The sequence below is a fragment of the Trachurus japonicus genome, chromosome 18 (genome assembly GCF_045865225.1).
Source record: "Trachurus japonicus isolate A0001 chromosome 18, Traja_1.0".
Lineage (NCBI taxonomy): Eukaryota > Metazoa > Chordata > Actinopteri > Carangiformes > Carangidae > Trachurus > Trachurus japonicus.
The window spans coordinates 16,557,519-16,585,315 of NC_140924.1; the positions used below are offsets into that span (position 1 = coordinate 16,557,519).

Below are 27,797 nucleotides of genomic sequence, written 5' to 3' on the forward strand. Positions count from 1 at the left end.
TAAGAACACAACATATTTTATATGAGAACTCCAGGATAGCTACCACCTCTCTTGCTCATGGTTGCTGGGGAAGTGAATCTGGGATGTGCCTATGGGAGGTGCATGTACTGTAGCTACAGTACCATGTTTGGCATCAGTTTAATACTGCATTTTGTGTTGTTGTCCCTGAACCTGCAGGGTTTTGATTTTTTTTGTAACTCCACTGCCCTAATGTATCTTGTCAGTCTCTCCCTGTTGGAAAGTTGACGCTGTTCAAGAACAACCAGATCATAGTCATGGCACATGATCACAGCTCAGATGGGGTGTACATCAAGCTGGCTGTACACTTGCAGGTGTGGAGATCTGACCTCCACACAACCTTCAATGGTTTTTTGATCAGTCAGATGTGAGACATGGTACAGTACACCTCTTTAACATGACAGTAACATGCAGCTTCTTACAAGAGCAGACAAACTTCAGATTGACTTTATTTCAAACATCTTAAAAACTCAAGATGCAAACCAAAGTTAAAAATACAGTGTGTTTAGTGACATAGATCTGTGTTTGTGAAGTTAAATAACTATTTTTCAGTTTGCTTTTAATATAATTCTATTGGTTTTCTATCATTAATTGGATCTGTATAGACATGAAAATATCATAGATGTACAACAATGTTTTATTCAAAATGCAAGAAATAATATGGTAACACACATATGTGATGATTCATTTTGACTGAAGGCATTTGACTAACAGTAGGCTATATAAAGCAAAAAAAAAGAAGGATTACAAAAAGCAATAGCTGCAAAATGAATTACGTAACTAAAGTGTGTAGGAAAACTCATTTAATGTGCTCAAGTGAATTTATAGATTACCTTTTTAAGTTTACATACAAAAACATTTTCTCTTTTGTTTGTAAATTAGCTTTATCATAAAATGTAAACTGCTGTAACAGTAAAGAAAATATGCTTCATAAGAAATTCAATTCAATTAAATGAAAGTTAACGGAGTCAACTTAAGTTCAGGAGCAGGACCACGTCTGACCACTCCCACATCACCTGCCAGCCTACTTAAGCCGTGCCTCCTCTCTCTCACTCTGTTTGCCAGTGAACCATCACGAGTGGTCAGTGCTCCACGCTCGGCTTCCCTCGCGTTCCGCAGAGTATAGTTAAGTAGCTACGTAAAGTCTCGTTACCTCGTCTAGTCGCCCGCCATGGACGCCGACGAACTCCATCTCCACGGCTCCGACAGCGACCTCTACGACGGCCCGTTCCAGGCCAGCATTTCCCCTTCCGCGGGACGCCGCTCCGACTCGGACCGGGACTGTCCGTCCCAGCGGTCGCGCCCGCGTTCAGTCGTCAGCGTCCCCCGCCACGTGGCCTCCCCCACCGTGGTTCCCCCGACTCCCGTCGGGTCTCCTGCCTCGTCTTCACCGGCACCGGGGCCCGCGGACCGCGCTCGGCAGCGGCGTGGCCGCCCTCTTTCCCCTCACTCAGGCCGCTCCCGGCGCCCCGTTCCCGGGCTTCTCCCTCGACGCAGCGCGTCTCCTCCGCCACGCCGGCTTCGGCGTCCTCGGCCGGCAACTCCCGTCCGTGAATGGACCATGGCTCGGCTGCGCCGCTTCCTGAAGACGAAGGGCGTCCCTTTCCACCGCAGCGACAACAAGTCCAGGCTGTCTCACCTCTGCAGCTCCTTCCCCCGCTCCGGGGCATCGCCGGCTGGTCCCGCGCTTTCTGCTGCCGCGCCGGAGCCGGCCGCCGCCGCAGACGTCGGGCCCGACGCCACGGAGCTGCAACCGCCCAGCGGTCAGGTAGTATCACCCCCCGTGCCTGCTCCCCCCGTGTCTGTCCTCTCCCAGGCCATTACGGCTCTCCTCTCATCCCTGTGTTCGCAGGCTGCACAAAACCCCCTTGCACTTGCATCCCTTCACCCTGACATCCTTTCCTCTTCCCTTCCTTCAGCCGCTCTCAGCGGCTCTGCACCCGTGCTTCCTTCGTCCGCCGCTGCCCGTTCCCCGGCCGTCCAGGGCGCCCCGCTGGATAATCAGGTGGGCTGTCCTCCTCCTCCTATCTTTCCCGCTGGTCTCTCCTGCAACCCTTCCCTACCCCTCCCCCCCCCCTCCCCTTACCCATCACCCAAATGTGTTTTTATCCTCTGCTGTTGCTCCACCCGGTCCTCCGGCCTTGTCTCTCCAACCATCCGTCCCTCCCCCTCCCCCTCACCCGAGTGTGCACCTGCCCTCAGCCGTTAGCCACCCCCAGGCGGCTCCGGCTCCGGCAGCGTCCCTTCATCCATCCTTCCTCCCCCTCCCTCCGCACCCCCCCCCTCTCTCTACAGCGTTCCCGCCATCCACCGGTACCTACTCCCTAGCTTCAGCGGCGCCGGCCGTCCAGCCGGCCTCCTCCGTCGCCCGCCCCTCCCCGGTCTCTGCTGCGTTGCGCAACCAGATCTTGTCCGGTAACTACATAGATTTGGCCATGTTGCTCCACCCTTCCACCGTCGATGCTAGCCTCCCTAGGGAGGTGCAGACCGGCGCCGGTCCCGCGCCGCTCCGTCACGCTCACCCTTCTCGGTCCCGGGATCTGACGCCGGTCGAGTTTGCTTTTGCTTTTTCGCTCTACCGTGACGTGCTATGTTCGGCGTTCCCGTCCCGCAGGGCCGAGCTTGACGATTACCTCTCCATCATCCTCGACATCGCCCTCCGGTTCGGGGGCACGGGGTTCTACGCGTACCACGTGCAGTTCGCTAACCAAGCCGCCGGCCGCATCCAACAGTTTAATCAGGGCACTTACTGGGGTTCTCTCGACTCCGAACTGTACTGCCGCATCTTCGCTGCCCGCACCTCCCTTTCCTGTGAACTGTGCGGGGCCCCCTCGCACCCGGCTTCTTTGTGCACCATGAGCGGTGCCCCACCCCGTCCCCGCGCATCTTTGTCACGGAGCCTCGCGGGCCCCGACCGTCTGTCTCCCGCCGCGCCTCCGCCTCCAATCATGCCCAGACCTCTGATCCAGCGCCCCGGCGTCCTCGTTCCCGTGCCCAAAGGGGTCGACAAAAGGGGGAGACCGATCCTTTACCAGGCGGGACGGATGGTCTGCAACAATTTTAACCACCTAGGTTGCTCTCTCTCCAGCTGCCGCCTTCTCCACGTCTGCTCCTTCTGCGGCGGCGCCCACGCCAGGTCCTCCTGCCCGCACAACCCGACCACGTCCGCCGACTGACTAGCACGGCACCTCGGCACGCCCGTTAAGGTACAGGCTCTCGCCGAGGCTTTGCAATCTCACCCTGACAGGGACTTCGTAACTTTCCTCCTCGACGGTTTCACTCACGGCTTTCACCCCGGCATCGACGTTCTCCCCGACGCTTCCCATATCAGTCTCAACCTTCGGTCTGCTCTCGCGGAGCCTGCCACTGTGGATTCCTTGCTGGCTAAGGAAGTTAGCGAGGGCTTCATGATCGGTCCTTTCATCGTTCCGCCCTTTCCCGTGTTCCGGGTCAGCCCCTTGGGCGTGGCTACTCGAAAGTATTCAGGGAAGAAGCGACTTATCATCGACCTCTCCTCTCCGCACGGTTCGCAGGTGCCCAGCATCAACAGCGTCATCCCCCAGCCCGACTTCTCCATGCAGTACGCCACCATCGGCCACGCCATGTCTCTCATCCGCCTGGCGGGCCGCGGCGCCTGGCTCGCCAAGGCCGATATCACGAGTGCGTTTAAGGTCCTTCCTATCCATCCTGACTTCTGGCGCTTCTTCGGCGTGCGCTGGAGGGGCGCTTACTATTTCTCCGTTCGCCTCACTTTCGGCTGCAGAAGCAGCCCTCGGATCTTCGACTCTCTTTCAGAAGCGCTCTGCTGGATCTTGACCAACAACTTCAAACTCCCGTACATTCTCCATCTTCTTGATGACTTTCTCGTCGTCAGTCCTCCGGCTTCTCCGCCCATGTTTGGGCTCTCCACCCTCGTCCGCGCCTTCTCAGAGCTCGGCGTGCCTCTTTCCGAGGAGAAGACATCGGGGCCCGCCACCTCCATCGAGTTCCTCGGCATTACCCTGGACTCCGTCTCCTTCCAGGCGTCTCTGCCCCAGGAGAAGGTGCAGCGCATCACCTTACTCCTCTCTAACTATCTCCTCGCAGTCAGGTGCACCAAACGCCAGCTGTTGGCTCTTCTGGGTCATCTCAACTACGCCATCCGTATCATCCCCCAGGCGAAGTCTTTTCTCTCTCATCTCCTCTCGAAGGCCGCGGCCGTCCCCTCCTTGCACGACAGGGTCGTCTTGGACGACGCCTGCAAGATGGAAATGCAAGTGTGGCGGCATTTCTTGTCATCCTGGAACGGCATCTCTTTTTTCTACGACGACTTCCTGACGTACCCGGAAGACATCCAGCTCTTCACGGACGCCGCACCCTCCGTGGGTTTCGGCGGCTACTACGGGGGGAGGTGGTTTGCCTCACCCTGGCCTCCCGAGTTCTCCGCTCTTGACTCCGGCTCGCGGTCACCCTCGTCTGCCCTCCACGAGCTCTATCCCGTCGTCATCGCGGCCATTCTTTGGGGGCACGAATGGGCTAGAAGATCTATTCTCATATACACCGACAACACAGCAGTGGTCGAGATCATTAACAAAGGCCGATCTCAGTCTCTAACAATCATGCCGTTCCTGCGCAGACTCACTTTGATCTCAGCTCAGCATCAGTTCATTCTCAGGGCAGCTCATATCCCCGGTTACAGCAATGATATAGCTGACGCTTTGTCTCGTTTCCGCTTTCAGAGATTCAGGCTTGCGGCCCCCGGTTCAGATCTTCACCCAACGCCAGTCCCACCGTTTTCAGCAACAATCTTCAGCTGAGTCCACAGCTAATGCTTCTCTCACAAGCCTCCCGCGAAGCAATCATCAACAGCGTCTCACCGAGTACTCTGTCCACCTACATGACCGGCTGGAATTGCTTCAAAGCCTATCACACCTCACTGCAACTACCTTTCCCATCCCTGGACGTCGTATCCATATGCAACTTCATCACGCACGTACACAGCAGTCGGAACATCCAGACCGCCACCATTCACACTTATCTATCAGGAATTAATTTCCTGATCAAACTCATATCCGGTCTCCACTGCCCCGCAATCACGCATCCCCACGTAACCATGTTGCTCAAAGGTTTAAAGAAGCAAGATCCAGTCGGTCCCACGAGGCGCCTGCCTCTCACCTCCGATTTACTCACCCGTTGCATCCACACCCTCCGTTCCGGGTACTTATCTCCCGCCATCGATTCCACACTGGAATCCACGTTCCTGCTCGCCTTCTTCGGCTTCCTCCGGTGCTCCGAATTCGCCCCTACCACGTCCGTTTTCCGTCCTTCCCAACATCCCCGGCTAGCAGACCTCGTCATCCACACCTCCGACTCCCTAATCTACACTCTCCGTAGAAGTAAAACCGATCAACTCCAAGTTTCCTATCCCATCTACATCTTCCGCCTCAATTCTTATCTCAGCCCATACGAACCACTGACCAAATATATTAGCTCCAGGTTCGCGTCACAGGCATCCCCTCACGATCCCCTCTTCCTCACCGAAAACGGGAAGATGGCCACTCGGTTCTGGTTCCAAAAACACCTCCAACAAGTCCTACGCACTTCCGGCATAACCTCGGAGCACTACTCTCCTCACTCATTTCGTATCGGCGCGGCATCCACGGCTTCCAGCCGAGGACTCTCCGACCACACCATACAGATCCTAGGACGATGGTCTTCCCAAGCCTACCACACCTACATCCGCAGCAACCTGAGCGATTTGCATCAAGCGCACTCGCGATTGTGTCTCACTTCTTCGTGACTCTTTGGGGGTTAACCTCGGCCCAGGCGCACGAACCGCCGGAGACGGTACCCCCACACAGAGTCTCCACCGCTTGGGCGACGACGTCTCAAGTGCAACCTATGTTTACATTTATCATTTTGTTAATAAAACTTTGAAATTTAACCCTCGTGTGTCAGCGTGGTCCTTAGCTAGTGAAATGAAAGTTAACGGAGTCAACTTAAGTTCAGGAGCAGGACCACGTCTGACCACTCCCACATCACCTGCCAGCCTACTTAAGCCGTGCCTCCTCTCTCTCACTCTGTTTGCCAGTGAACCATCACCCCTCCCTCCCTCCCTTTCTCTAACCCTCTTCTCTCGTTTCAGGTCAACTCAGCATCTCTCTCTCATCCCATGTCTACTCAGTATCCCTCTCTCATTCCAGGTCCAGGGGGGTTAACCTCGGCCCAGGCGCACGAACCGCCGGAGACGGTACCCCCACACAGAGTCTCCACCGCTTGGGCGACGACGTCTCAAGTGCAACCTATGTTTACATTTATCATTTTGTTAATAAAACTTTGAAATTTAACCCTCGTGTGTCAGCGTGGTCCTTAGCTAGTGAAATCACATATTTTTTTTAATGATAAAAACAATTCTGTCACACACAACACACACTTTTCTTAAAATCATGTTCATGTCATAAAATGTTGTTAGGGCAGGCTTCAGTATATTAAAGAAAAAAATGTGCTGTTTAAAAACAAATATTAAAACCTGTTCATCATCAACATGTCACACACAGGGTTCACCGCTGGGACACTGATTACTATTGTATCTCTTAAAGTGGACAGGTCGGCAGTGATTGCCAACCATATTACATGCCACAACCACTCTCTCTTTAGTAGAAGATGGCAACCCTTCAATTATACATCTACCATTTGTGGACATGCAAGAACTGACGTGGTAAATCATCATGGGTGATTGGCTAACGCAGTAATTGTCATTGTCGTTTTGGTCAGAATAATTCAGGTATTCGCCTCTACTGCTGCAGATGTCCTGGACTGTTGTCACAGGTGCGTCAATGAAGGACTGCACATCAGTCCTCCCACAGAGGCGATTTTCTTCTAAATACCTGTACAGTACAATGAAATCAGAATGAGAATGAGATTTACTTGACAATTTCATTAAATTCACTTATGTATAAGGGAGTGAGATCATGTTCTTTCGGGTCAGAGAGGTACAACACTGTGTAATATTGATGTGTTTAAATCAAGTCTACCTCTAATCAATAATTTGGTTGTTTTTTTTAATGTGAATGAATTGTGTATTATGTTGTTGATACTTTTACATACTAATGACTTAGAAAATACATCTGCTGCTGATGAGGTAAATGAGTAAATGAAGAATTACAATGTGGCCTTAAAATAACTATTGTTTCAATTAACCCTAACTTGAATACCAAATATTTTGCAATCACTCATAATTATTTCACAAAATATTGATGTTAATGTCAACTGAAAAAAACAAACAAAACACAAAAAAACAGTTACCTTCCCCATTGGTTACGTGAAGATCTGTCAAATTTTTCAAGGAGGATGTGTCTGATGCGAAAGGTATTAAAGCTGTTGGCATTGCTCGATGACTGACATGGACCTGAGGCAAGGGGTATCGAGTCTGACTGGTCTCTGTTGTTGTCATTTTGCACCGCACAAACAAGGGCTACGGTGAAGGTAGCAGTCAGGAGAATGATGTTCATTCTGTTTGGACTGAGAGAAAGAGCGAAAGAGAATTTCAACTGAAAATGTTCAGAAATTATTATTATTAAGTCTGAGATATGTTTGTCACATGAGGTTTAGAATGAACACCAACCACAAAATGAACTATTATCAGTCTAATGTTTTCTAATACATCTCCACTAAACATCTGTTATTTTGAATGAATCAAATTAGCCATCATGTTTCCTTACCTTCCTTTGTTGTTCATTTGAGGAGGATCAGTATCAGTAGCAGATGCTCCGGTCACTGCTCGATGTCTAAACACAGTCCTTCTTCTTAAACCCTGTCTTGTTTACAGTAAATAGGAACCAATCATATTGACCCAAAGCTAAGAGGTTAACAGCCAATCATAACACTGCAAACTGAAATTTCACCATATATGTGTATGCTAACTATTTTATAGGGTAATGAGCAGGGACGAGTTGATTCAAATCTGCCACTTGTGCTAAATGAGGTGGTGCAATTTAGGGGAACTAAAGATGAGAAAATTGACAGTTTGACCACATGAGCTGCAAAGTGATGAGTCAATAATGAAGATGCAGATCAGCCCCTGTGGTTTGGACACAGTGCAGACTGAACAACAGGTCAACACACCAACAATTGACCTCGCCCATGACACAGCCTGGCACCAACAGCCTGGAGCCTCTCTCTATCTGTCAGCTTATCTGTTGTACCACTGAAGCTATTTTGAGGGGAGTGCAGCTTTGTGGGCAGCTCATGTGTGACTTTGAGTAAACAGGCCCTTGAAGACTTGTGCACAAACTTGCATGTTATGTACAACTCAACAAGCCAGTGAAACAAGTGCATGCATGTAGCATTGAGTTGAGAATGATGTATGATGGCCAGTTATAACAACTGCAATTAAACATCACTTTATTTATTTAATTATTTTTTACCAACACCACAAAAATGAAAATACATGAGAATAGTTCCCCCCACCAGTTCATGTCGTTTATCATTTTAAACTTTGACATAACAAGCTATAGGGTATTTTCTGTCAATCAATTTGATTTGTTTCTGTTCTCACATTAAAAAAAGAAAGAGAAAAACATCCTAAAACCAGTGCTGTTTGGTGTTGTCACTGCTGTATGAAATATACAGTACGGTACTGTATATGGATGTCAGTACCTCCATGTGTGTATGGCTGTTTTCTGCAGAAGGCTTGTTTAAAAATTACTTTGTATTAACAGATCTTTTTTTTTACAATACCATCATAACTGTGCAAACACTGTACTGTATAAAAGGATCCAGGTGAAATCATCTACTCACCCAGCTATCAATGGAGACATAATATACTCTCACAGTAGTTTACACAAACAAATGGGTTAAAAAAAAACCCATAATGACTTGAAAAAGGAAATGGTTAAAATCTTGATCAAGCAGAGAGCACAGTGCCTTCATTAATAACTTAGTCGACTGCTTGGTACCAAGGTACCGTATCATTTGTCACTCAGTCATTCAACATTTGCAGTGCAGACAGACAGATCTATAGATGAACCTTTTGCGTAATTACTTCATTGCACAAAGAAGACGACTGTTCTATTTGAATAAACCCGGAACCAATGCACTCAGTAGCAAAGGTCAGAGTTCAAGTTTGCTGTCTGCAGACAGAGAAGGAAATTCGAATGGGACACTGGGTAATAAAATAATGTCAAAAATTAACTGGTTGTCATAAAATAACAAAAACACCCAGAAGGGTCAAATAACCCGGTGATGTCAAGATTTATGGCATTTTCACTGGAATACGAATTTGTTGGGGTTATCCCAACTATAAGAAAATGTATTTAAGATTTATTATGATGCCTCACAAAGGGGGCACCATTTATGTTGTGCTCTAGCACAACTAAAGAGAAAGTGTAATTATGTCTCGCACGGGGAAACCATTTAATGTTGTGCTCTAACACAACTTATAGGTAATTTATTAAGATTATTTAGATGCCTCACAACGGAAGCACCATTTATGTTGGGTTATACCAACTATAAGTAAAGTTATTATTAAGAGGGTTATTGGCTATCAAATTAGTAAAATATCAATACCAAAATATTAATAATTACTATAAAAATTATTAATGGGATTTAATTTTATTAAATCCACCTCGGGGCACCAGACAGCCAATGTACCAAAGTCAGTCTCATAAGGGTGTGCTAACTATTAATATAGAACCTTGTTTAATGATTAAATTAATAATTATAAACAAATTAACATTATCAATAGCTGCAAAGTTGAAGGATTTAGAAGTTCTACTGCGTAGAGGTTGGCATACTCACTATTGTACAACATTAACAGACAAGTAAAGTTTCAAGGAAGTTTATTGGACACATCTAGAAAATGGAATAACAAAACATGAAACTAAGACAAGCTACATACACTATGTACACGTGTGTGTGTGTGTGTGTGTGTGTGTGTGTGTGTGTGTGTGTGTGTGTGTGTGTGTTGGTGAGAGTGTGACTAAGTGTGGATGACCATGTGTCTGTGAGGTGTGAAGTGTGACCTCAGACAATGGAAAAGATGGAGGATGGTTGCCTTGTCCTGAGACAAAGGGGGTTACAACCAAATGGCCTCCAAGATGGCCTCTAAGGCCAACCACATGTGATGTGGGGGAGGTGAACAAAGGTGTGTCCTTTGTTCAACGCTCAAGTTGCATGTTAAACATAGGTTAACTGAATATGAGACTATAGCTGACAACAACAAAGCAACAACAACAAAACTCAAGTATTTTAACTGATTTCAATCAATACATACATTGGCATGGTTGAAGTACTCTATGCTTAGTCAAGGTGCAAGGTAATCCTAACTAGGCCCAGTTACGTTACCAAGTCACATGAAGGTGAGAAGATCCGGTGCTGGTGGGGATTCCTGCGGTTGCAGGGTTTTGCCGGTCCTGTTGCAGTTTGTCAAGTCCAGTGATTGTGTCTTTGTCCAGTGAACTACAGCCGTCCTGGCTGTGTAGTTTGAGTTCCGTTGAGGAGAGTCCTTCTCCTTGCAGAGTTGATTGGTTGTTCTGCTTGGCGTTGTGGCTCCGTTGCTCAACTAGCAGAGCTTGCGTCGTGTTAGCTGGTTCCTTTTCTTTAATCCGTTGGTAGGCACTCGCGGCGCTACCAGTGGAGGCGTCTGCCTCATGGAGATTGGAGAGCTGTAGCAGTAGCTCCAGGTGAGGAGCTGAGAGGAGCGTCAGCTCCTGCTGAAGAGCGGGGAAGAGAAGAGGGCGAAGAGAGAGAGAGAGGAGAAGCAAACTTCTCCTTTTTATATGGCCTGTGACCTCACAGGTCCTGGGGTCATACCTGACCAATGGGGGGTCAGTAGTGGAGGTTCCACACCTAGGTGTGAAAAGGTGAAGGACGCTGGGAGGCTGAGTTCAATGGTTTTCCTTTGTCTGGGAGACAAAGAAGCCATGCAGTCTTGTTCACCATTTTGACTGGGCTGAGTCCCAACATCCCCCCTTTGGTCTCAGGATCCCACGTGATGTGTGATCCTGTGAGCACCATAGTCCATTCAAAATGTCTGGGCAGTTCACAAACCAACTGGGCATTTGGTTTCTATCTATCTTGACTAAGCATAGACAGACTACAGAACAAAATCCACTTACATACAGAATGAAACACAACACACAACAAATAACATCTTCTAGTTATTCATCAGTGTAAATGATGGAATGTGGGTGTTAGTGATGCTATGGTGAGAAAGGTGAATGACATGTCATGATAGGTGTAAATACAATGTCATTAATAAGATACTGCAGAGGAGTCGATCCAAGATTACTTGCAGAAATCACAGTGATGGCTGAATCAAATCAGAATTTGCTGCTGTTGCTAACAAAACCATGCTGAGCTCTAACTGTAAGAAAATCAAGGAATCCTGCACTAGTACTTGTTTGACTGTCTGTGGTGTGAGGAGGAAGCTCTGGAGCTTTTGTGTCTTTGGTGTTTCCTCACACCTGGCTCAGGGCTGTAACGCTCCTGGTAGCTGGAGACAGAGAGGCATTCAGAAGAACTGTCACTATCTGAAAGGTGCTGACCATGTTTTACACTGTGGTCAGAGATGATGGGGCTATCATCTGATTGCTCATAGTTTTGGGCCACAATTTGAGCATAAGGCTTCCTACAGCTTCTACCGTGTGAATGCCTATCTCTATGCAGCTGGTGGACACGGCGGTTGCGCTCAGTGTCTGGACGTGGCCGACTGTCACCCCCCTTTGGCGTGTTGCGAGGGAGACGTCTTGAGCTTGCCGGTCTGTGTGACACCTGCATGTTTGAGCTGCTGGGCTCAGTTGTTTTCCCCTGTGTCTTGAAAGAGACTAGAGTTTCCCAGGTCACATATGTCATCTTCCGAACTTCATGCATTGAGAGCTCACCCTTCCTTGTCATGAGTGCAACCTGCATGTATATTGAGGGGTGAAGATTTTTCACAAACATAGACTTAAAAAGGGGGCTTTCCTCCTTGCCTGGTGCATTCTTTCCCTGAAAATATGCATGTCTGAAACATTTGTAAAAGTTTCTGGGGTGCTCAACACGGGAGTGTTTAATTTGAGAAGCTGCAATTATTCCTGAGACCTCATCAGCAGGAGAAGAGAACTCATCTAACAGTGCTTGACAAAGATCATGGTAGTTGTCTCTGACTCTGGGAGGAAGTGACTGCATGAACTTGTGAACAGCTTTTGAGCTGGTTTTCCACACAAGTTTGACTTTCTCCCTGTGGGTAGCGCTTGGTAAGTCAACTAGGCTGTGGTCTAGTTCACTGAGGTAATCATCAATGTTATGATTACCATTGTCAGGATCAAAGAATTGTAAGTCCTTAGCTAGGAACTCAAGCACTTCAAGGCGGGGATACTGGGTGGTCCTGTCAGATGAAGGCGAGACTAAGCTATCCTGGACATCTACCGCCTGTGCTCTGGGTCTTACAGGTGGGAAGACAGGGACTGAACCCCTGTCATCCCTCTCCTGGTGTTGCGGGGAAGAGGATGAACAGTCCTGAAATGCTCTAGTCCCCCCTTTGGAGGGCTGAGCACGGGTGAAAGCATAGTTAACTGGCTGAGAATGAGGTGCAGTATATACACTAGATGATACGCTACATGTCTCCTCACTATCTACGTGAGAAAGATGGGAAGCCAGGTGGCTGTTACCTCTGCACCTTAGTGGAGGTTGGGGAGCTGACTTAGTTCCCAAGGACTTAAGGTCAGGTGGGAAATGTCCCCATCTGCATGGGGAAGAAGTTAACCTTCCTCCAAGGGAGGAGTGTGAATCAGAGTAACCTGAATCACTTTGTCTGAAAGACTGTGGAGAGTCAGAGCGTTCTGACCTAAGTTTAAACAACTCCTCCTTCTGTGAGCAGAGATCTAACTCTGCTGAGTGCAAATTTTCTAGGTAACGTAAAGCTTTCTGGTTTGCTGTCTTCACTTCTTGAAGTAGACTAGCATTTTGCACTCTGAGGGACTCTACCTCTTGTTCCAGAGCTGCTTGGGTCTGAGCTGAAAGACCGGTCTGTCTGTGGAGGATCAGAAGCATGCATCTTAACAATGGGCCCTTGGATGCTGTCTGAGCATCACACCTGTCATTAAGTAGCAAGTCCAATTCTTTCCTACACTCACTGAGATTCAACTTGTTGATGAGTTCAGAGTAGCCGGGGTTTAGGCTCTGTGCCAGGGAAGACATGAACTGCTCTACAGAGGGGTTCTCCATTGTTACTCTGAGAGGTGAGATTAAGCAAATATGAGAAACCTATAAAGCAAAGCAAATTGTTTGCAGTGGTGTTGCTTGGCAGACACCTTGTAGTGTAGCTTTGGCTATGCACTACTCTAGTGGTTTCTTACAGTAACTCAAGCTGGGAGTGACAGCGAGGTACAAAACTTCACAGGGCTGGCAGCACACTGTGGCTCTATCTTCAAGCTCTATTCTTAATCAGGTTGAAATGCATGGCAGTAACAACCGGTACAAGCTCTCTAGGTTACACAGGGCCGGCGGCACGCTGCGTCTTTAAGTCAAGGGTAAGGGGAGCACTTAGCTAAACAACCAATTTTGACAGAACAAAGTAGCATTGAATACGTGGTATTCAAATGCGGGACAGGAATTCTTAAAGTTCCTACAGAGAAGACTCAACTGGAAAGACTAGCAACAGTCGCAAATTCTTGATGCAGCACAATGGGCTTAATTCTCAAAAGAGTTTTAGCAAAACTCAGGAATAAATCAAAATTCAGCACAATTCACTTTCTGCATGTAAAGTCAGATGTCTACTCGTGTAGCAGACTAGCTCTGTTTTAGGCAACCTTTGGGTTAGTTCAGTTTTGGATTTCACTTTCAGTAATGTCCAAATTTTTGCTCAAAATTAATATTGTACAAATGTGAATAAATGCCAACAGTACACAGCCTCACACGGGGCACCATTTATGTTGGGGTTATCCCAACTATAAGAAAATGTATTTAAGATTTATTATGATGCCTCACACGGGGCACCATTTATGTTGTGCTCTAGCACAACTAAAGAGAAAGTGTAATTATGTCTCGCACGGGGAAACCATTTAATGTTGTGCTCTAACACAACTTATAGGTAATTTATTAAGATTATTTAGATGCCTCACAACGGAAGCACCATTTATGTTGGGTTATACCAACTATAAGTAAAGTTATTATTAAGAGGGTTATTGGCTATCAAATTAGTAAAATATCAATACCAAAATATTAATAATTACTATAAAAATTATTAATGGGATTTAATTTTATTAAATCCACCTCGGGGCACCAGACAGCCAATGTACCAAAGTCAGTCTCATAAGGGTGTGCTAACTATTAATATAGAACCTTGTTTAATGATTAAATTAATAATTATAAACAAATTAACATTATCAATAGCTGCAAAGTTGAAGGATTTAGAAGTTCTACTGCGTAGAGGTTGGCATACTCACTATTGTACAACATTAACAGACAAGTAAAGTTTCAAGGAAGTTTATTGGACACATCTAGAAAATGGAATAACAAAACATGAAACTAAGACAAGCTACATACACTATGTACACGTGTGTGTGTGTGTGTGTGTGTGTGTGTGTGTGTGTGTGTGTGTGTGTGTTGGTGAGAGTGTGACTAAGTGTGGATGACCATGTGTCTGTGAGGTGTGAAGTGTGACCTCAGACAATGGAAAAGATGGAGGATGGTTGCCTTGTCCTGAGACAAAGGGGGTTACAACCAAATGGCCTCCAAGATGGCCTCTAAGGCCAACCACATGTGATGTGGGGGAGGTGAACAAAGGTGTGTCCTTTGTTCAACGCTCAAGTTGCATGTTAAACATAGGTTAACTGAATATGAGACTATAGCTGACAACAACAAAGCAACAACAACAAAACTCAAGTATTTTAACTGATTTCAATCAATACATACATTGGCATGGTTGAAGTACTCTATGCTTAGTCAAGGTGCAAGGTAATCCTAACTAGGCCCAGTTACGTTACCAAGTCACATGAAGGTGAGAAGATCCGGTGCTGGTGGGGATTCCTGCGGTTGCAGGGTTTTGCCGGTCCTGTTGCAGTTTGTCAAGTCCAGTGATTGTGTCTTTGTCCAGTGAACTACAGCCGTCCTGGCTGTGTAGTTTGAGTTCCGTTGAGGAGAGTCCTTCTCCTTGCAGAGTTGATTGGTTGTTCTGCTTGGCGTTGTGGCTCCGTTGCTCAACTAGCAGAGCTTGCGTCGTGTTAGCTGGTTCCTTTTCTTTAATCCGTTGGTAGGCACTCGCGGCGCTACCAGTGGAGGCGTCTGCCTCATGGAGATTGGAGAGCTGTAGCAGTAGCTCCAGGTGAGGAGCTGAGAGGAGCGTCAGCTCCTGCTGAAGAGCGGGGAAGAGAAGAGGGCGAAGAGAGAGAGAGAGGAGAAGCAAACTTCTCCTTTTTATATGGCCTGTGACCTCACAGGTCCTGGGGTCATACCTGACCAATGGGGGGTCAGTAGTGGAGGTTCCACACCTAGGTGTGAAAAGGTGAAGGACGCTGGGAGGCTGAGTTCAATGGTTTTCCTTTGTCTGGGAGACAAAGAAGCCATGCAGTCTTGTTCACCATTTTGACTGGGCTGAGTCCCAACAAATTCATGTTAAAAAATAACAAGTTCTTATAAAATAACATAAAAGCATCCGGTAGGACTACATAACCTAATAGTAAGAAGATTGAGAATCAAGTGTTGTGTTCTGCAGTCAGATTTTGGTGCCAGACAATCTAAACTCTACAACTATACAGAAACATGTGTGACCAATCAACAGAACTGGAGACTACGAATTAAAAACTGGCTGCTCTGGAAACCAGGCTGAATGACACTGAGAAACAGATCGAGGAACTCAGGAGAAAAGGTAGACTGAAACTTTTTGGTTGGTATTAAGAAGTTTAAATTTGATGAGTGATTTACAGTATAAGGAGACTTTGAGCATTGAAATAACGTGTCTCTAACTTTAGATGGAACAATGGTGATATTCAGTGCTGGGCAGGAGAAAAAGGAGCAATTGGACCTTTCAACACAGAGACAACTCTTATCTACAAAACTGTGATTACAAATTTTGGAAATGCCTATAGTAAATTCACAGGTAAGGACTTAAAGAGGATAACGTATCGTATTGTATCAATATGAGTTGAGCAATTGAAGGGATTGTTGATAATCAAGAACACTAACCACTGATAATCAAAAACACTAACCCCTTTGAAAGGTAGTAGTGGTCTTCTAATAAATATGTCAGTCATTACAAACTCATGATGTTTATATTAAATGCTGTGGATCTGCTGCAAAGTTTAATGGGTTCTTTCCTGAGCGTTGATCCATCAGACCTCCGACGGTGTGTGTCTGTGTCTTTGTGTGTGTGTGTGTGTGTGTGTGTGTGTGTGTGTGTGTGTGTGTGTGTGTGTGTGTGTGTGTCAAATTATTCTCATTGACAGAATCTGAAAATAAAACATTTATAAAACTCAAATGATTTTCCACAAGTCACTTTCTCTTTTGTTTGGATTGAAGCTACTGAAAATCCAGTGAAAAACTTGGAATTTGCTTTTGTTTACTTAGGATTTCAAACATTAACTTGTTCCACTTTGCAATGTAGCCTACTAAGACAACAAACATATACTATATACCTTCCAGCCAAATCCCCAAACTAGATGTTAAAAATTAACAGGTCATCTCTAAAAAGCACAAAAGCAGACAGAGGGATCAGACACTGAGCACCAGCGAAGATGAATTTTAAAACGCTGATGTGTGTGTCACTGATCTGTGGCCTGACTTTGGCCCAGGATCCTGTTATTGTTACTGATAATGAAGGAAGCCCTGAAACACAGTCTCCCTCCTCTCCTGACACACAAACTTTTATGAAAGAGGTTGGTGAAATGAATGCAAGACTGACAGCCATGGAAACCAAGCTGAAGGAGAGTGAGGAGAAGATTCATCAACTGGAGACAAAGGGTAAAAGAAACAAGCGTGACCGAATTAATGGTGTGGAAAGACATTTACAAAGTCAAGTGATTACAATGTTTTTCTTTATTTAGAAGTGAACACGGTGGTATTCAGTGCAGTGTCAGGTGGGGACAGGGAGGGGAAAGCCATAGGACCCTTTAACACAGACACGACTATAATCTACACCCGGGTGCTGACAAATATTGGCAAAGGCTACAATCAAAACACAGGTACGTACATTTCTCCTATTTTCTATACAACACTCTTTTTTTAAATCTTGTTTTCCCTTACGATGGATGGCATACCATATCTTTTTTCTTTTTTACAGTCATTTTTTTTGTCATAGTCCCCAGAGGATTATAATGGCCACACAAACTAATGATATTCCCAACTGTACTTTTGTGTGTGTGTGTCAAAACAAACAGTATGCTAACATGTCAACCAACATGGTGAACATTAGAATCGACAAGTTGGAGGTACATTTAAATAACTTTCTATTGTATTTATAGGAAAATACTAAACCAGCAATGTTTTACAACCTGTGTGGAATTAAAATTGAAAAAATAACTAATTACTTACATTTGTCACCTTTTGCCTCAACTTTTAACATGTTGAGTTTACAATGGAAAAAATATCCTTCAAGGCAGATTTAGGGATTTCCACCAAATGTTCCCATTTTAATACAGACTAACTGGCGCTGGTAATGGCGACACGCAGCAGCAGCAGCTCCCTTTTGTCTTATGCTGCTGGCTGCACTACAAATTGCCCTCCGGGGACAATAAAGATCTCTTGACTCTTGACTTGACAGTTTTGTTTCTGCAGGTATCTTCACTGCACCTGTTGCAGGGGTTTACTACTTCACCTTCTATCATCATGCCGGAGGAAGCCTCCCAACTTCTCTGTTGCTCACAAAGAATGAGGAAGAGCTTGTTGTGATGACCCACGACCACCGTTCAACATTTGACACGGCCGACAACGGTGGCAATGCAGTTTTCATCCCGCTGCAACAAGGGGACCGGATATGTGTGCGGCTGGAGGCACATACAAGTGTTTGGGGAAACCGTGTCCTTACCACGTTCAGTGGTTTTCTGCTCAGCAAAATCTGAGAGAGGGTGAAAACGTGCTTTATTTAACTTTAAAAATATGAGCTCTGTTTTGTCTCTTAAACTCATTGTTTACCTTGATGCTTTTTAACGTGTCTCTGATTTTCTCTGTTGTGCATTAATAACATTGAGCAGAATGACAGTTCTCTGTGACCTTGTGACTGATACTATCAATCAGTCAATCAATCAAAAGCAAAACATGGCTGTAAAAATACAATAAAAACCAAACATGAATACCAGTATCTGAGAGAACGCTGTCATAAATCTCATACATTTACAACGAGGAAGCACCAAAAGCAGAATAACAAAAATAAAACATTAAAGTTAAAATACCCTGCTGTAAAATCAAAGGAAAAAAAAGGAGGATAAAGATTTACAACGCTACATTATTATCTTAATTAAACAGCTTTGGAGTAATTGTGATGGTTAAATAAATGATTTGTAACTTGTTACAGGGAGAATGGAGGCTCTCTTGGCTGCAAACCAACCTTGCAAGATCAGCACCTCTGACTCAGCTCTCGTCTCTACAGAACTGCAACACAAACCCGTAATCTCTTGTTTATGACAGATAAGACTACAGAAACGCTTATACAGTATAACATTATCCATCCCCTCCATGAATTTTTTCTTGCTGGCTTCATTGAGAACAAATGCACATGGCCAGGGGGAGAATTAGTAAAACAGCGGAAAAGCGACAAAGTAAATTTAGGAATAAAAAGCAGAAATTTTAAACAACCATTTGAATTCAAATGAGAAAGAGGAACAGGGGATCCATTGGTAACAGTTAAACTAAAGAAAGTGGCATATCTGATCCTGATGAAGCATATAGGTGAAAACACATTGGTCATACCTTGTTTGGTGATTTTGTCAGTGGTAGGATTTTAGCAGTAGTTTGGAAATTTAAAAATCATGAAAATTAGAAGATTTTACTGGGAGGTAGTTAGGTTACTAGGTAGTTCTGGCATAGTGTGGCCTTATCTTTTGGGTCAGTATCTTGTTGTAGGATACAAAAGAGGGGACTGCATGGTGCTACAGAATGCTGTGGTAGCTATTTTGGTTCAGGGCGCCTTTAGTCACCGACCCCTTTGGCCCTATGGCGAGTCTGGCTGGTTAATGTGGGTGTGACACTGGCGGTATTAACCTGATAATAATGAAAAATATCACTTCATTCCTTTATACCAACAGCACAAAAATGAAAAGAATAGTTCCCCCACCAGTTGATGTCATTTTAAACTTCGACATGTACTGTAGCATGCAGTGATATTATGTATGAAACATGAAACTTTTTCATATGGTAACAATGTCAGAGAGAGAGAAGTCAAATTGATCAAAATAATGAATTTTAATGAGTCATAACTGTTCTCAAAAAGGTTGAGACATTGCATCTATATCTGTATTTGATAGTTCAATGACAGATCTGTTTCTGAAGCTCAGCTACTCCTGCAGACAGCTGTGCTCATACAGCAGGGAGGCAAAAACATACACTGAGCTTCCTTTAATTAAAGTCATTCTATTGATTTTCTATCATTTATTGGATTTGTATGTCATTCAATAGACCTGCTGAAATTCCTGCTTGAGGATGAATGTAAAAATATGACATCACTTCATGAATTCATTAATTTCCATCATAGATTTGTACCTGCTGATGCTGATGCTCAAAAACATTAAACCAAACTTTGTGTACTGCTGACAGTTTGTTTGTACAGTGACCCAAAACCGTACAGTAATAACTCTTTACAGAGGGAGGGAGACGGTTGTTGCTGAAAAAACCCACACAAAATTATCATTGGTGCATAAAAATACAAAGTTTTATTTAAAATGAAAGCCACAATATGTCAACAGTGTACGTGAAAATTAGTCATTTTCACAGACAGCATTTGACAGTATATAGGAATAGGCATTTATTTACAGTATTTAAAACAGGGACAATGCACACACACAAAAATCTTGTGGGACAAGAAATTGTGTCTTGAGCCAGGTTGTAGCAGCATTTGCTAAAATCCACCTGTACTCCCTGGCCAAATAAGAAGGTTTACAAAAAGGTTTGATGAAAGCACCCCCCCCCCCCCTTAGGGGGTTAAACACTGTATTAGCAAAATTAAAATATAACACCATACTGCTAGTGGCAGCTTGCTCACCACAGTTTGGGAATGCCTGCAATAAGTGATACAAAGTTTAGGAACATTCGTTCATGTGCATTTAGCAATATTCATTCACTTGACTTGACAGCTTGACTGAAATGTTTCGATGTCCAGAATAAATCTGACATCTGGAATTAAATGTGCACTGATCATCAAGCATGCTACACACAGCGATTATTGCTTGCCCTATGGTTTCTGTATCTCACAAAGTGGACAGGGCGGCAACGATTGGCAACATTATTACATGCTACAATCACTTTTTCTCTACTCGCTGTTGCTTTTGCACGACATCCATTATTATTTTGGACAGAGTTGACGTGGTAAATCGTCATGGTACGTGTGCTGATGCAGCAATTTTTCTCATTTGGGTTGTTAGTAACCAGGCGTTTGCCACTGCTGCAGATCTCAGTGACTGTTGACTCACGGGAATCAATGAAGGACTGCACTGGAACCCTCCCACAGAGCTGGTGATGTTCTAAATACCTGTACAATCAGAATGAGAATGACATTTACTTGTCTGTTCCATTATCCATATATATATATATATATATATATATATATATATTTTTTAGGGCTGTCAGAGTTAACGCGTTAATCGCGATTAGATTAATTAAAAAAATTAACGCGATTAAATTTTTTAATCGCGGTTAATCGCGGCCCATTTTGTCCTCTGTCTGCTGGACTGGAGGACTGGAGTGTGGGACCTCCAGTCCAGTAGGGGGCGGTAAGGCACCTTCAAGATGGTTGCTACACAAATATACACAGTCTAACATATATCCACAGCTCCATCCATTGATTTTTTGACGGAGTCGGTTGTCAACAAATGCACATGGCCAGGCAGAGGCGTAGCAAAGTAAAGGGCAATTTCCACTGGATGCAATTCGTTTCAATTCTGTGTGAGTTTCATGCATCATGTGTTATGATTAGGTACTAGGCCTGCTAGGTCTGGTCTAAAAGTTGTTTGTCTAGAGATTATAACACTTTGGAGTGTTGAAAGTCCAAAGCGCCACATATAATATTTTTAATAGAGATTAATCGCGAGTTAACTATGGAAAAAATGCGATTAATCTCGATTAGAAAAATTAATCGTTTGACAGCCCTAATTTTTTTTTAAAATATATATATGAATTGTATATTATGTTATTAAAAGGGATACTACTGATTACTAGACCTACAAGACCTACAAATTACATTTATCTGCTGCTGATGCAAATGAGTAAATACAATATGACAGTGTTTACAGATATAAAATAACTGTTGTTCTAATGAACAGTCACTGTGTTAGAAAAAAAATTACCTTTGCCATTCATTATCGGAAGTTCTGTCAAAACTGGACTGGAGGATGTGTTTCCTGACAAATTCCATAAAGCTGGTCTCATCGCTGCGTGACTGACAGGGAGCTGAATATCTCATGTCCCATTGCTGTGCCCCACAAAAAAGGGGGACAGTGAAGATGGTAGTCAGAAGAATGATGTTCATTCTGTTTAGAGGGAGGTAATGAATTAAAGAGAATTGTAAACATTCATAAACCATGAAAATAATTTTTATCTGGGATACAGTTTAGGTGTTACGTGTGTAACACACAAGGTTTTGAATCACCACCTACCAGCCACAAGTGTAAAATTAGCTATTATCACACTAAAATATTTTAATGTAAACAGCTCTCAGTGTGTCACTATGGTGCTGTCTGATACAGTTCCACTAAACATCTGTTATGCTGTTTAATGAATCAAATTAGCCAACATGTTTCCTTACCTTCCTTTGTTGTTAATTTGAGGAGGATCAGTATCAGTAGCAGATGCTCGGTCTCTGCTCGATGTCCAAACACACTTCTTCAAAGCAACTGGATTTCTTTTCTTGCTTGAAGACGTTTCACCCCTGATTCCAAGAGGCTTCTTCAGTTCTGAGACTAATGCCAGAAACCCAGGTATTTAAACCCAGAGTGGGTGGTCCTATTGGTTTCTAGTGAAACGAAAGTCACATGGCCACACCTCCTAGACTCGAGTCACATGACCACACCCCCGAAACTGGAGGGGTGGTGTTGGACTGCATACACAACACAGACAGCTTACAGACAGAGACATGGCTGTGCCATAGGCTCTCCAGTGTCCCCCATCGTATAATAATAAATAACTAATTACTAGTGTTGAGTTTACAATGGAAAAAATATCCTTCAAGGCAGATTTAGGGATTTCCACCAAATGTTCCCATTTTAATACAATTTTGTTTCTGCAGGTATCTTCACTGCACCTGTTGCAGGGGTTTACTACTTCACCTTCTATCATCATGCCGGAGGAAGCCTCCCAACTTCTCTGTTGCTCACAAAGAATGAGGAAGAGCTTGTTGTGATGACCCACGATCACCGTTCAACATTTGACACGGCCGACAACGGTGGCAATGCAGTTTTCATCCCGCTGCAACAAGGGGACCGGATATGTGTGCAGCTGGCTGCACATACAAGTGTTTGGGGAAACCGTGTCCTTACCACGTTCAGTGGTTTTCTGGTTCAGCAAAATTTGAGGGAGGGTGAAAACCAGGTTTTTTAATTTAAAAATATGAGCTCTGTTTTGTCTCTTAAACTCATGTGTTTAACTTGATACTTTTAAATGTGTCTTTGATTTTCTCTGTTGTGCATTAATAACATTACTGAGCAGAATGGCAGTTCTCTGTGACCTTGTGACTGATACTAGCAATCAGTCAATCAATCATTAAACTATTAATTTGCATGACATTCCTGTAAGTAGGAAGGAAGGAAGGAAGGAAAATTTATTTATATAGCACCTTTCACAGACAGCAGTCACAAGGTGCTGAACACAATCAGTCAACATTTGACCGACAGGGAGACAATCAACAACAACAACAACAACAACAACAACAACAACAACAACAGTGCAGAGAACAATCGCAATACATTGGCTACAGTACAGTGTAAAAGAGTTAATAAAAGGCAAGAGAAAATAAGTGGGTTTTTAGCTGCTTTTTTAATGATATGACTGAGGAAGCAGCTCTCAATTCTGGAGGAAGTAATGCAGGAAGTGTTTCAAAGCCGCCAATAGAACCAACATCTTCCTGTAAAAATCTGGCTATAAAATATAATAGAAACCAAACATGAACACCCTTAACTGAGGGAACGCTGTCATAAATCTCATACATTTACAATGAGGAAGCACCAAAGGCAGAAAAACAAAAATAAAGCCATTAAAGGTAAAATACCCTGCTGTAAAATCAAAGGGAAAAAAAGGAGGTTAAAGATTTACAATGCTACATTTTGAACTTAATTAACCATTTTATCCAGTTTAATGTCTCATTGTACCCTGAATGACATGAAAGCATATAGAGCAAATGCACAATTCAAGTTTTAAAAAAAAGTATTCTAAACTTTTACCAATCAAAGTACAGTAGCCACCTTTGGCAAATATAACAGCTGAACACTTGTGGCATTCTTTCTCCAATGGAAATCAAAAATTCTTCCCAACTCTGCTGCAGAAATATGTGGCACTTGTTGCGTTGCTTTCACCCTTCTGTCCAGTTTATCCTCGACCAGCTCAATGGGGACTGTGCTGGCCACTCCATTTTTCAAGCTTACCATCTTGCTCTTTTTTCCTAAGGTAGTTCTGGCATAGTGTGGCCTTATCTTTTGGGTCATTATCTTGCTGTAGGATGAACCCCTGACCAAACAGGTGCAAAAGAGGGGACTGCATGCATGGTGCTACAGAATGCTGTGGTAGCCATTTTGGTTCCAGGAAGCCATCTGTTTGCCTACTCAACAGGGTACAAAAATCCTTTGTGATCAACTGATTTAAATTTTGATTCATCAGTCCACAACACCTTTTCTCAGTCTTCTGTACAGTCCATTGGCAGTGTTTCATGCCTCTTTTTCCTTTTTGTTTAACATTATTTTTCAGTTTTGGGTAACCTTAGCTAACCTTTGAATTTCAATAACAACTAAATTGGGGTATTCTAAAACTTTTGACCGGTAGTGTATCATTGCTTCCTCATTGCTTGTCTGATATTATTCTTTGATAAGATAATGAAGTCATGTGTGAGATGTGACATTACACATTAACAGATGGACGCTGAACAGTATAAAAGCAGCCAGAGGTGCAACATCAACAATCATCCAGACCTCTGGAGTCAACCTGTGAACAACCTTGGAAGATGAATTTTGCCATCTTGTGTTTCGTTTTGCCATTCTGTGGCTTGGTTTTGGCCCAGTATGAAGACAAGGCTGCTGAACCAGAAACCCCTAATGAAATACAAACATGTGATACCGACATGTGTGATCTCCTGAGAGAGGTCGGCGCCCTGAAACAGAAAATCCAAACCATGGAAACCAAGCTGAGCAGCACCGAGGACCAGGTTCAAGAGCTGAGGCACCAAGGTAAAGTGAAATTAAAGTGAGTCTGGCTGACAAACAGTAATTTACATATGGTTCAAGAGGTGAAATGTGATGAGTGTGATTTATGTTACACAGGAACATCCATGGTGGCATTCAGTGCAGTGGTGGGACGAGGTAGTACAGATGTTGGACCTTTCAACACGGACATAATTCTGCTCTTCAAAAAGGTGACCACGAACATTGGTAACGCCTACAGTCCATTCACAGGTAAGACTTTTAGAAGTGTTTCTGCTTCCTTTACAGTATAAATGATTTTTGAATAGATGTAGGAAATGAAAATAATGTGTCAAACATTCTGTTATATCCACAGGTGTGTTCACTGCACCTGTCTCAGGTGTTTATTACTTCAGCATCTTCTATCATGCTGGAACCAAACATGAGGCAAAGCTGTTGCTGTTCAAGAACAACCAGATCATAGTCATGACACACGATCACAGATCAAACGGTGATACGGCTGATAATGGAGGAAACGCAGTGACTCTGCAGCTGCAGAGAGGAGACGCGGTGTACGTCAAGCTGGCTGCACACTCACAGGTGTGGGGATCCTACCTCCACACAACCTTCAATGGTTTTTTGATCCGTCGGATGTGAGACATGGTGCACCTCTGTAACATGACAGTAACATTTGTCATATATCTGTTATTCTTAAAACTTAAGTTGAAAACCTAAGGGACCGTTCGTTATTTATGGAATGGGCCACCGGAGGAAAATGGGGGGGGGTCATGTCATAATATTCTTTGTTGAGGGGTGGGTCCACTAAAAAAAAAAGGTCAGCGAGGGGGGGTCATTCAACATTTTGTCTGGAGGACACTGCAATGCTCGCAAAAAAACAAAAACAAAACAAAAACGGGACATTTCAAAGCTGCAAGCACTGATGACAATGAGAGTAACGGCCCCTAAATCACAACGTTATTTTATATTGTTCTGATCTGCCCTGAGTGGGGTTCGAACCCGAGTCTCCCGCACCGCAGGCGAAGATGCTAACCGCTTCACCAAGAACTCAATAAGGGTTTCGCCCGCGGCTTAGCACGTCTTTTATGGGTGAGTGAGTTTAACTTCAGTACCGTACAGAGGCTACGCTGCCTGCCTGCCTCATTGCGTAACTCTACATAGTCTGAGCAGCACATACGTTCACGTTGCTTTCGTGAATTGTAAACAAACAGACGCCCCCTCGGTTTTAGCGTCCAGCAGTTTAGCGGCTAATTCAACAGCAGTGATGGATAACTGTACCGGAGAGGACAACTTCATGAGCTTCATTTGAGGAATAAACGGCAGCTTTTACCTGACGGGAGACCGACGCCTGAGCTACGGTAGCTAACAGCTAGCTGGTTTTACGTACTTTCTCTGTCTCTCTTTCCCTCTCTTTCTTACACACACACACACACACACACACACACACACACACACACACACACACACACACAGTTGTCTGTCATATCTGTCGTAAACCTTGTAATAATACGTTGAGTGCAGTTCACATTATTGTTGCTTCGGTTTGAGTGTGGATTAATTGTTAATGGCTTGTTGTGTAATGTGAGCTGGTCCAAAATCGCGATTCTGTTACTGATGAGTTGGATTTTAATAACAGCTGATAAATGGCATTGTGATGAGAAGGTGTTGCACACATGGTTGTCAAAATGAAATAATGTAGTGTCACGCGCTACGTGATGCGATCGTGTCGATGGCTGGGGGGGGGGGGGGGGTCATGTATCTTTTGATAAGGCTTAATGCAGGGTCATGTTAAAATTTACTGACTCCGACAGGGGGGTCATGTAAAAAAAAAAAAAAGTCCTGTGAATCCCTCCGGTGGCACTGATGATAAATAACGAACAGTCCCTAAGTTAGAAGTAGGCTATTGTGTGTTCAATGCCATAAATCTGTGTTTGTGAAGTTAAACAACACAGATGGGGTAAAAACCATTACACTGAGCTCAGATCAAGCTTTTTAAGTCAATTTTTAATGTCATTCTATTTATTTTCTGTCATTATGTATTTGTATGTCATTTTATAGGTCTGTGATTAAAATATGTTGAAAATATGAAGCTGCCTCAGTTTGTTTATTCATTCCAGCTTTTAGATGAGTGTAAAAATTTTACATCACTTCATAAATTTAATCATTTCCATTATAATTGACGGTTGTTGCTTAAAAAAAACAGCATGAAATTATCACTGATGCATAAAACATCAATGTTTTATTCAAAATGAAAGAAACAGTATGGTAACACAAAAAGTAGGATTACAAAAAAGATATCTGCAAAAGGATTTCACTGATACAGAGTGTAGGAAAATTGTGAAGTGATTAACTGATTTTTTTTTTTTTGTGATCAACTTTTTATTTATTTATTTGTTACTTCATTTGCTTTGGTGCAAAAGCCACCAAACAGTGCATACAAATCATTATTAAACATACACACAACAAAACAACAACCAACAACAAATCATACAGAACACGACAGGGACACAAAATAAAGATAAAAACTAACAAACGAATAAACAAAACGAAAACAAACAAACGAAGAGCAGCAAGGGAAAAAACTTTGAGGGTAGAGGTAGGGGTAATCATGTACATGTAGGCTACAGATCCTCAATTCTCCATGATAATGTTACCTTGACTGTGGAACCAAAAGTGTTTTGATCGTTTCTCTTCCCTTTTCCAATACCGCTACATTCACCTGTTTGGCACCATGTATTCTTGCAACTGAAATTTCCAAGTTCAAGATATCCACAACCGATGTGATTATTTCTTTATATATTTATAAACAAAAATCATTCACTTAAAGCTCAATGGAAATATCCAGATGTCAAGAATAATAAATCTGACATGCTACACACAGGGTGTATCGCTTGACTGGTGGTTGTTATATCTCTCATAATGGACAGGGAGGCACTCATTGTCAACCTTATCACATGCCACAATCACTCTCTCTGATTTAACTGTCACGCTTTTGATGTAGCATCCACCTTTACTTGACTAGACGGACTCGACGTGGTACATCGTCATGGGTGATGTGCTAATGCAGAAGTTTCTGTCACCCACTTTCTTTGAAGTCAGTCGCCATCCCTGCTGCAGATCCGGTCGACATCGCTCTCGGGGGCCTCGATGAAGGACTGCACGTTCCCTCTGCCACAGAGTCGTCTTCCTTGTAAAAAACTGCACAATGAAATCAGAATCTGAATGAGATTTACTCGACAATTTCATTATGTACACTTGCATACAATGGACTTCATT

General features: G+C 43.9%; 3 protein-coding genes and 1 long non-coding RNA gene across 4 annotated transcripts; 3 read left to right on the plus strand and 1 right to left on the minus strand.

The window, feature by feature from the left end:
- The first annotated feature begins 3,425 nt into the window (after positions 1-3,425).
- Positions 3,426-4,814, plus strand: LOC146968968 (uncharacterized). The gene has a single exon (XM_085759332.1). It carries the CDS (start codon positions 3,426-3,428, stop codon positions 4,812-4,814), a length of 1,389 nt encoding a protein of 462 aa, XP_085615458.1.
- An 11,853-nt stretch (positions 4,815-16,667) lies between these two features.
- Positions 16,668-18,271, plus strand: LOC146968969 (complement C1q subcomponent subunit B-like). Its single transcript, XM_085759871.1, has 3 exons — positions 16,668-16,935; positions 17,019-17,156; positions 17,749-18,271. Exons 1-3 carry the CDS (start codon positions 16,710-16,712, stop codon positions 18,030-18,032), a joined length of 648 nt encoding a protein of 215 aa, XP_085615997.1. The 5' UTR covers positions 16,668-16,709; the 3' UTR covers positions 18,033-18,271.
- Positions 18,272-18,985: 714 nt separating this feature from the next.
- Positions 18,986-22,063, minus strand: LOC146968970 (uncharacterized). Its single transcript, XR_015034191.1, has 3 exons — positions 21,926-22,063; positions 21,468-21,650; positions 18,986-20,653 (listed from the first exon to the last, which is right to left on the minus strand). It is a non-coding gene; the product is annotated as an uncharacterized LOC146968970 (long non-coding RNA).
- A 2,265-nt stretch (positions 22,064-24,328) lies between these two features.
- LOC146968971 (cerebellin-1-like) lies at positions 24,329-25,160 on the plus strand. The gene is made up of 3 exons (XM_085759333.1): positions 24,329-24,551; positions 24,645-24,776; positions 24,880-25,160. Exons 1-3 carry the CDS (start codon positions 24,329-24,331, stop codon positions 25,158-25,160), a joined length of 636 nt encoding a protein of 211 aa, XP_085615459.1.
- Positions 25,161-27,797: the final 2,637 nt, after the last annotated feature.

Bases quoted from the DNA above. Each gene is read 5' to 3' on its own strand.
- LOC146968968 (XM_085759332.1), top strand. From the start codon at position 3,426: ATGATCGGTCCTTTCATCGTTCCGCCCTTTCCCGTGTTCCGGGTCAGC.
- LOC146968969 (XM_085759871.1), top strand. From the start codon at position 16,710: ATGAATTTTAAAACGCTGATGTGTGTGTCACTGATCTGTGGCCTGACT. The intron at 16,936-17,018 runs GTAAAAGAAACA...TTCTTTATTTAG, and splicing joins TCATCAACTGGAGACAAAGG to AAGTGAACACGGTGGTATTC. The intron at 17,157-17,748 runs GTACGTACATTT...TTGTTTCTGCAG, and splicing joins AGGCTACAATCAAAACACAG to GTATCTTCACTGCACCTGTT.
- LOC146968971 (XM_085759333.1), top strand. From the start codon at position 24,329: ATGAATTTTGCCATCTTGTGTTTCGTTTTGCCATTCTGTGGCTTGGTT. The intron at 24,552-24,644 runs GTAAAGTGAAAT...TATGTTACACAG, and splicing joins TCAAGAGCTGAGGCACCAAG to GAACATCCATGGTGGCATTC. The intron at 24,777-24,879 runs GTAAGACTTTTA...TTATATCCACAG, and splicing joins CGCCTACAGTCCATTCACAG to GTGTGTTCACTGCACCTGTC.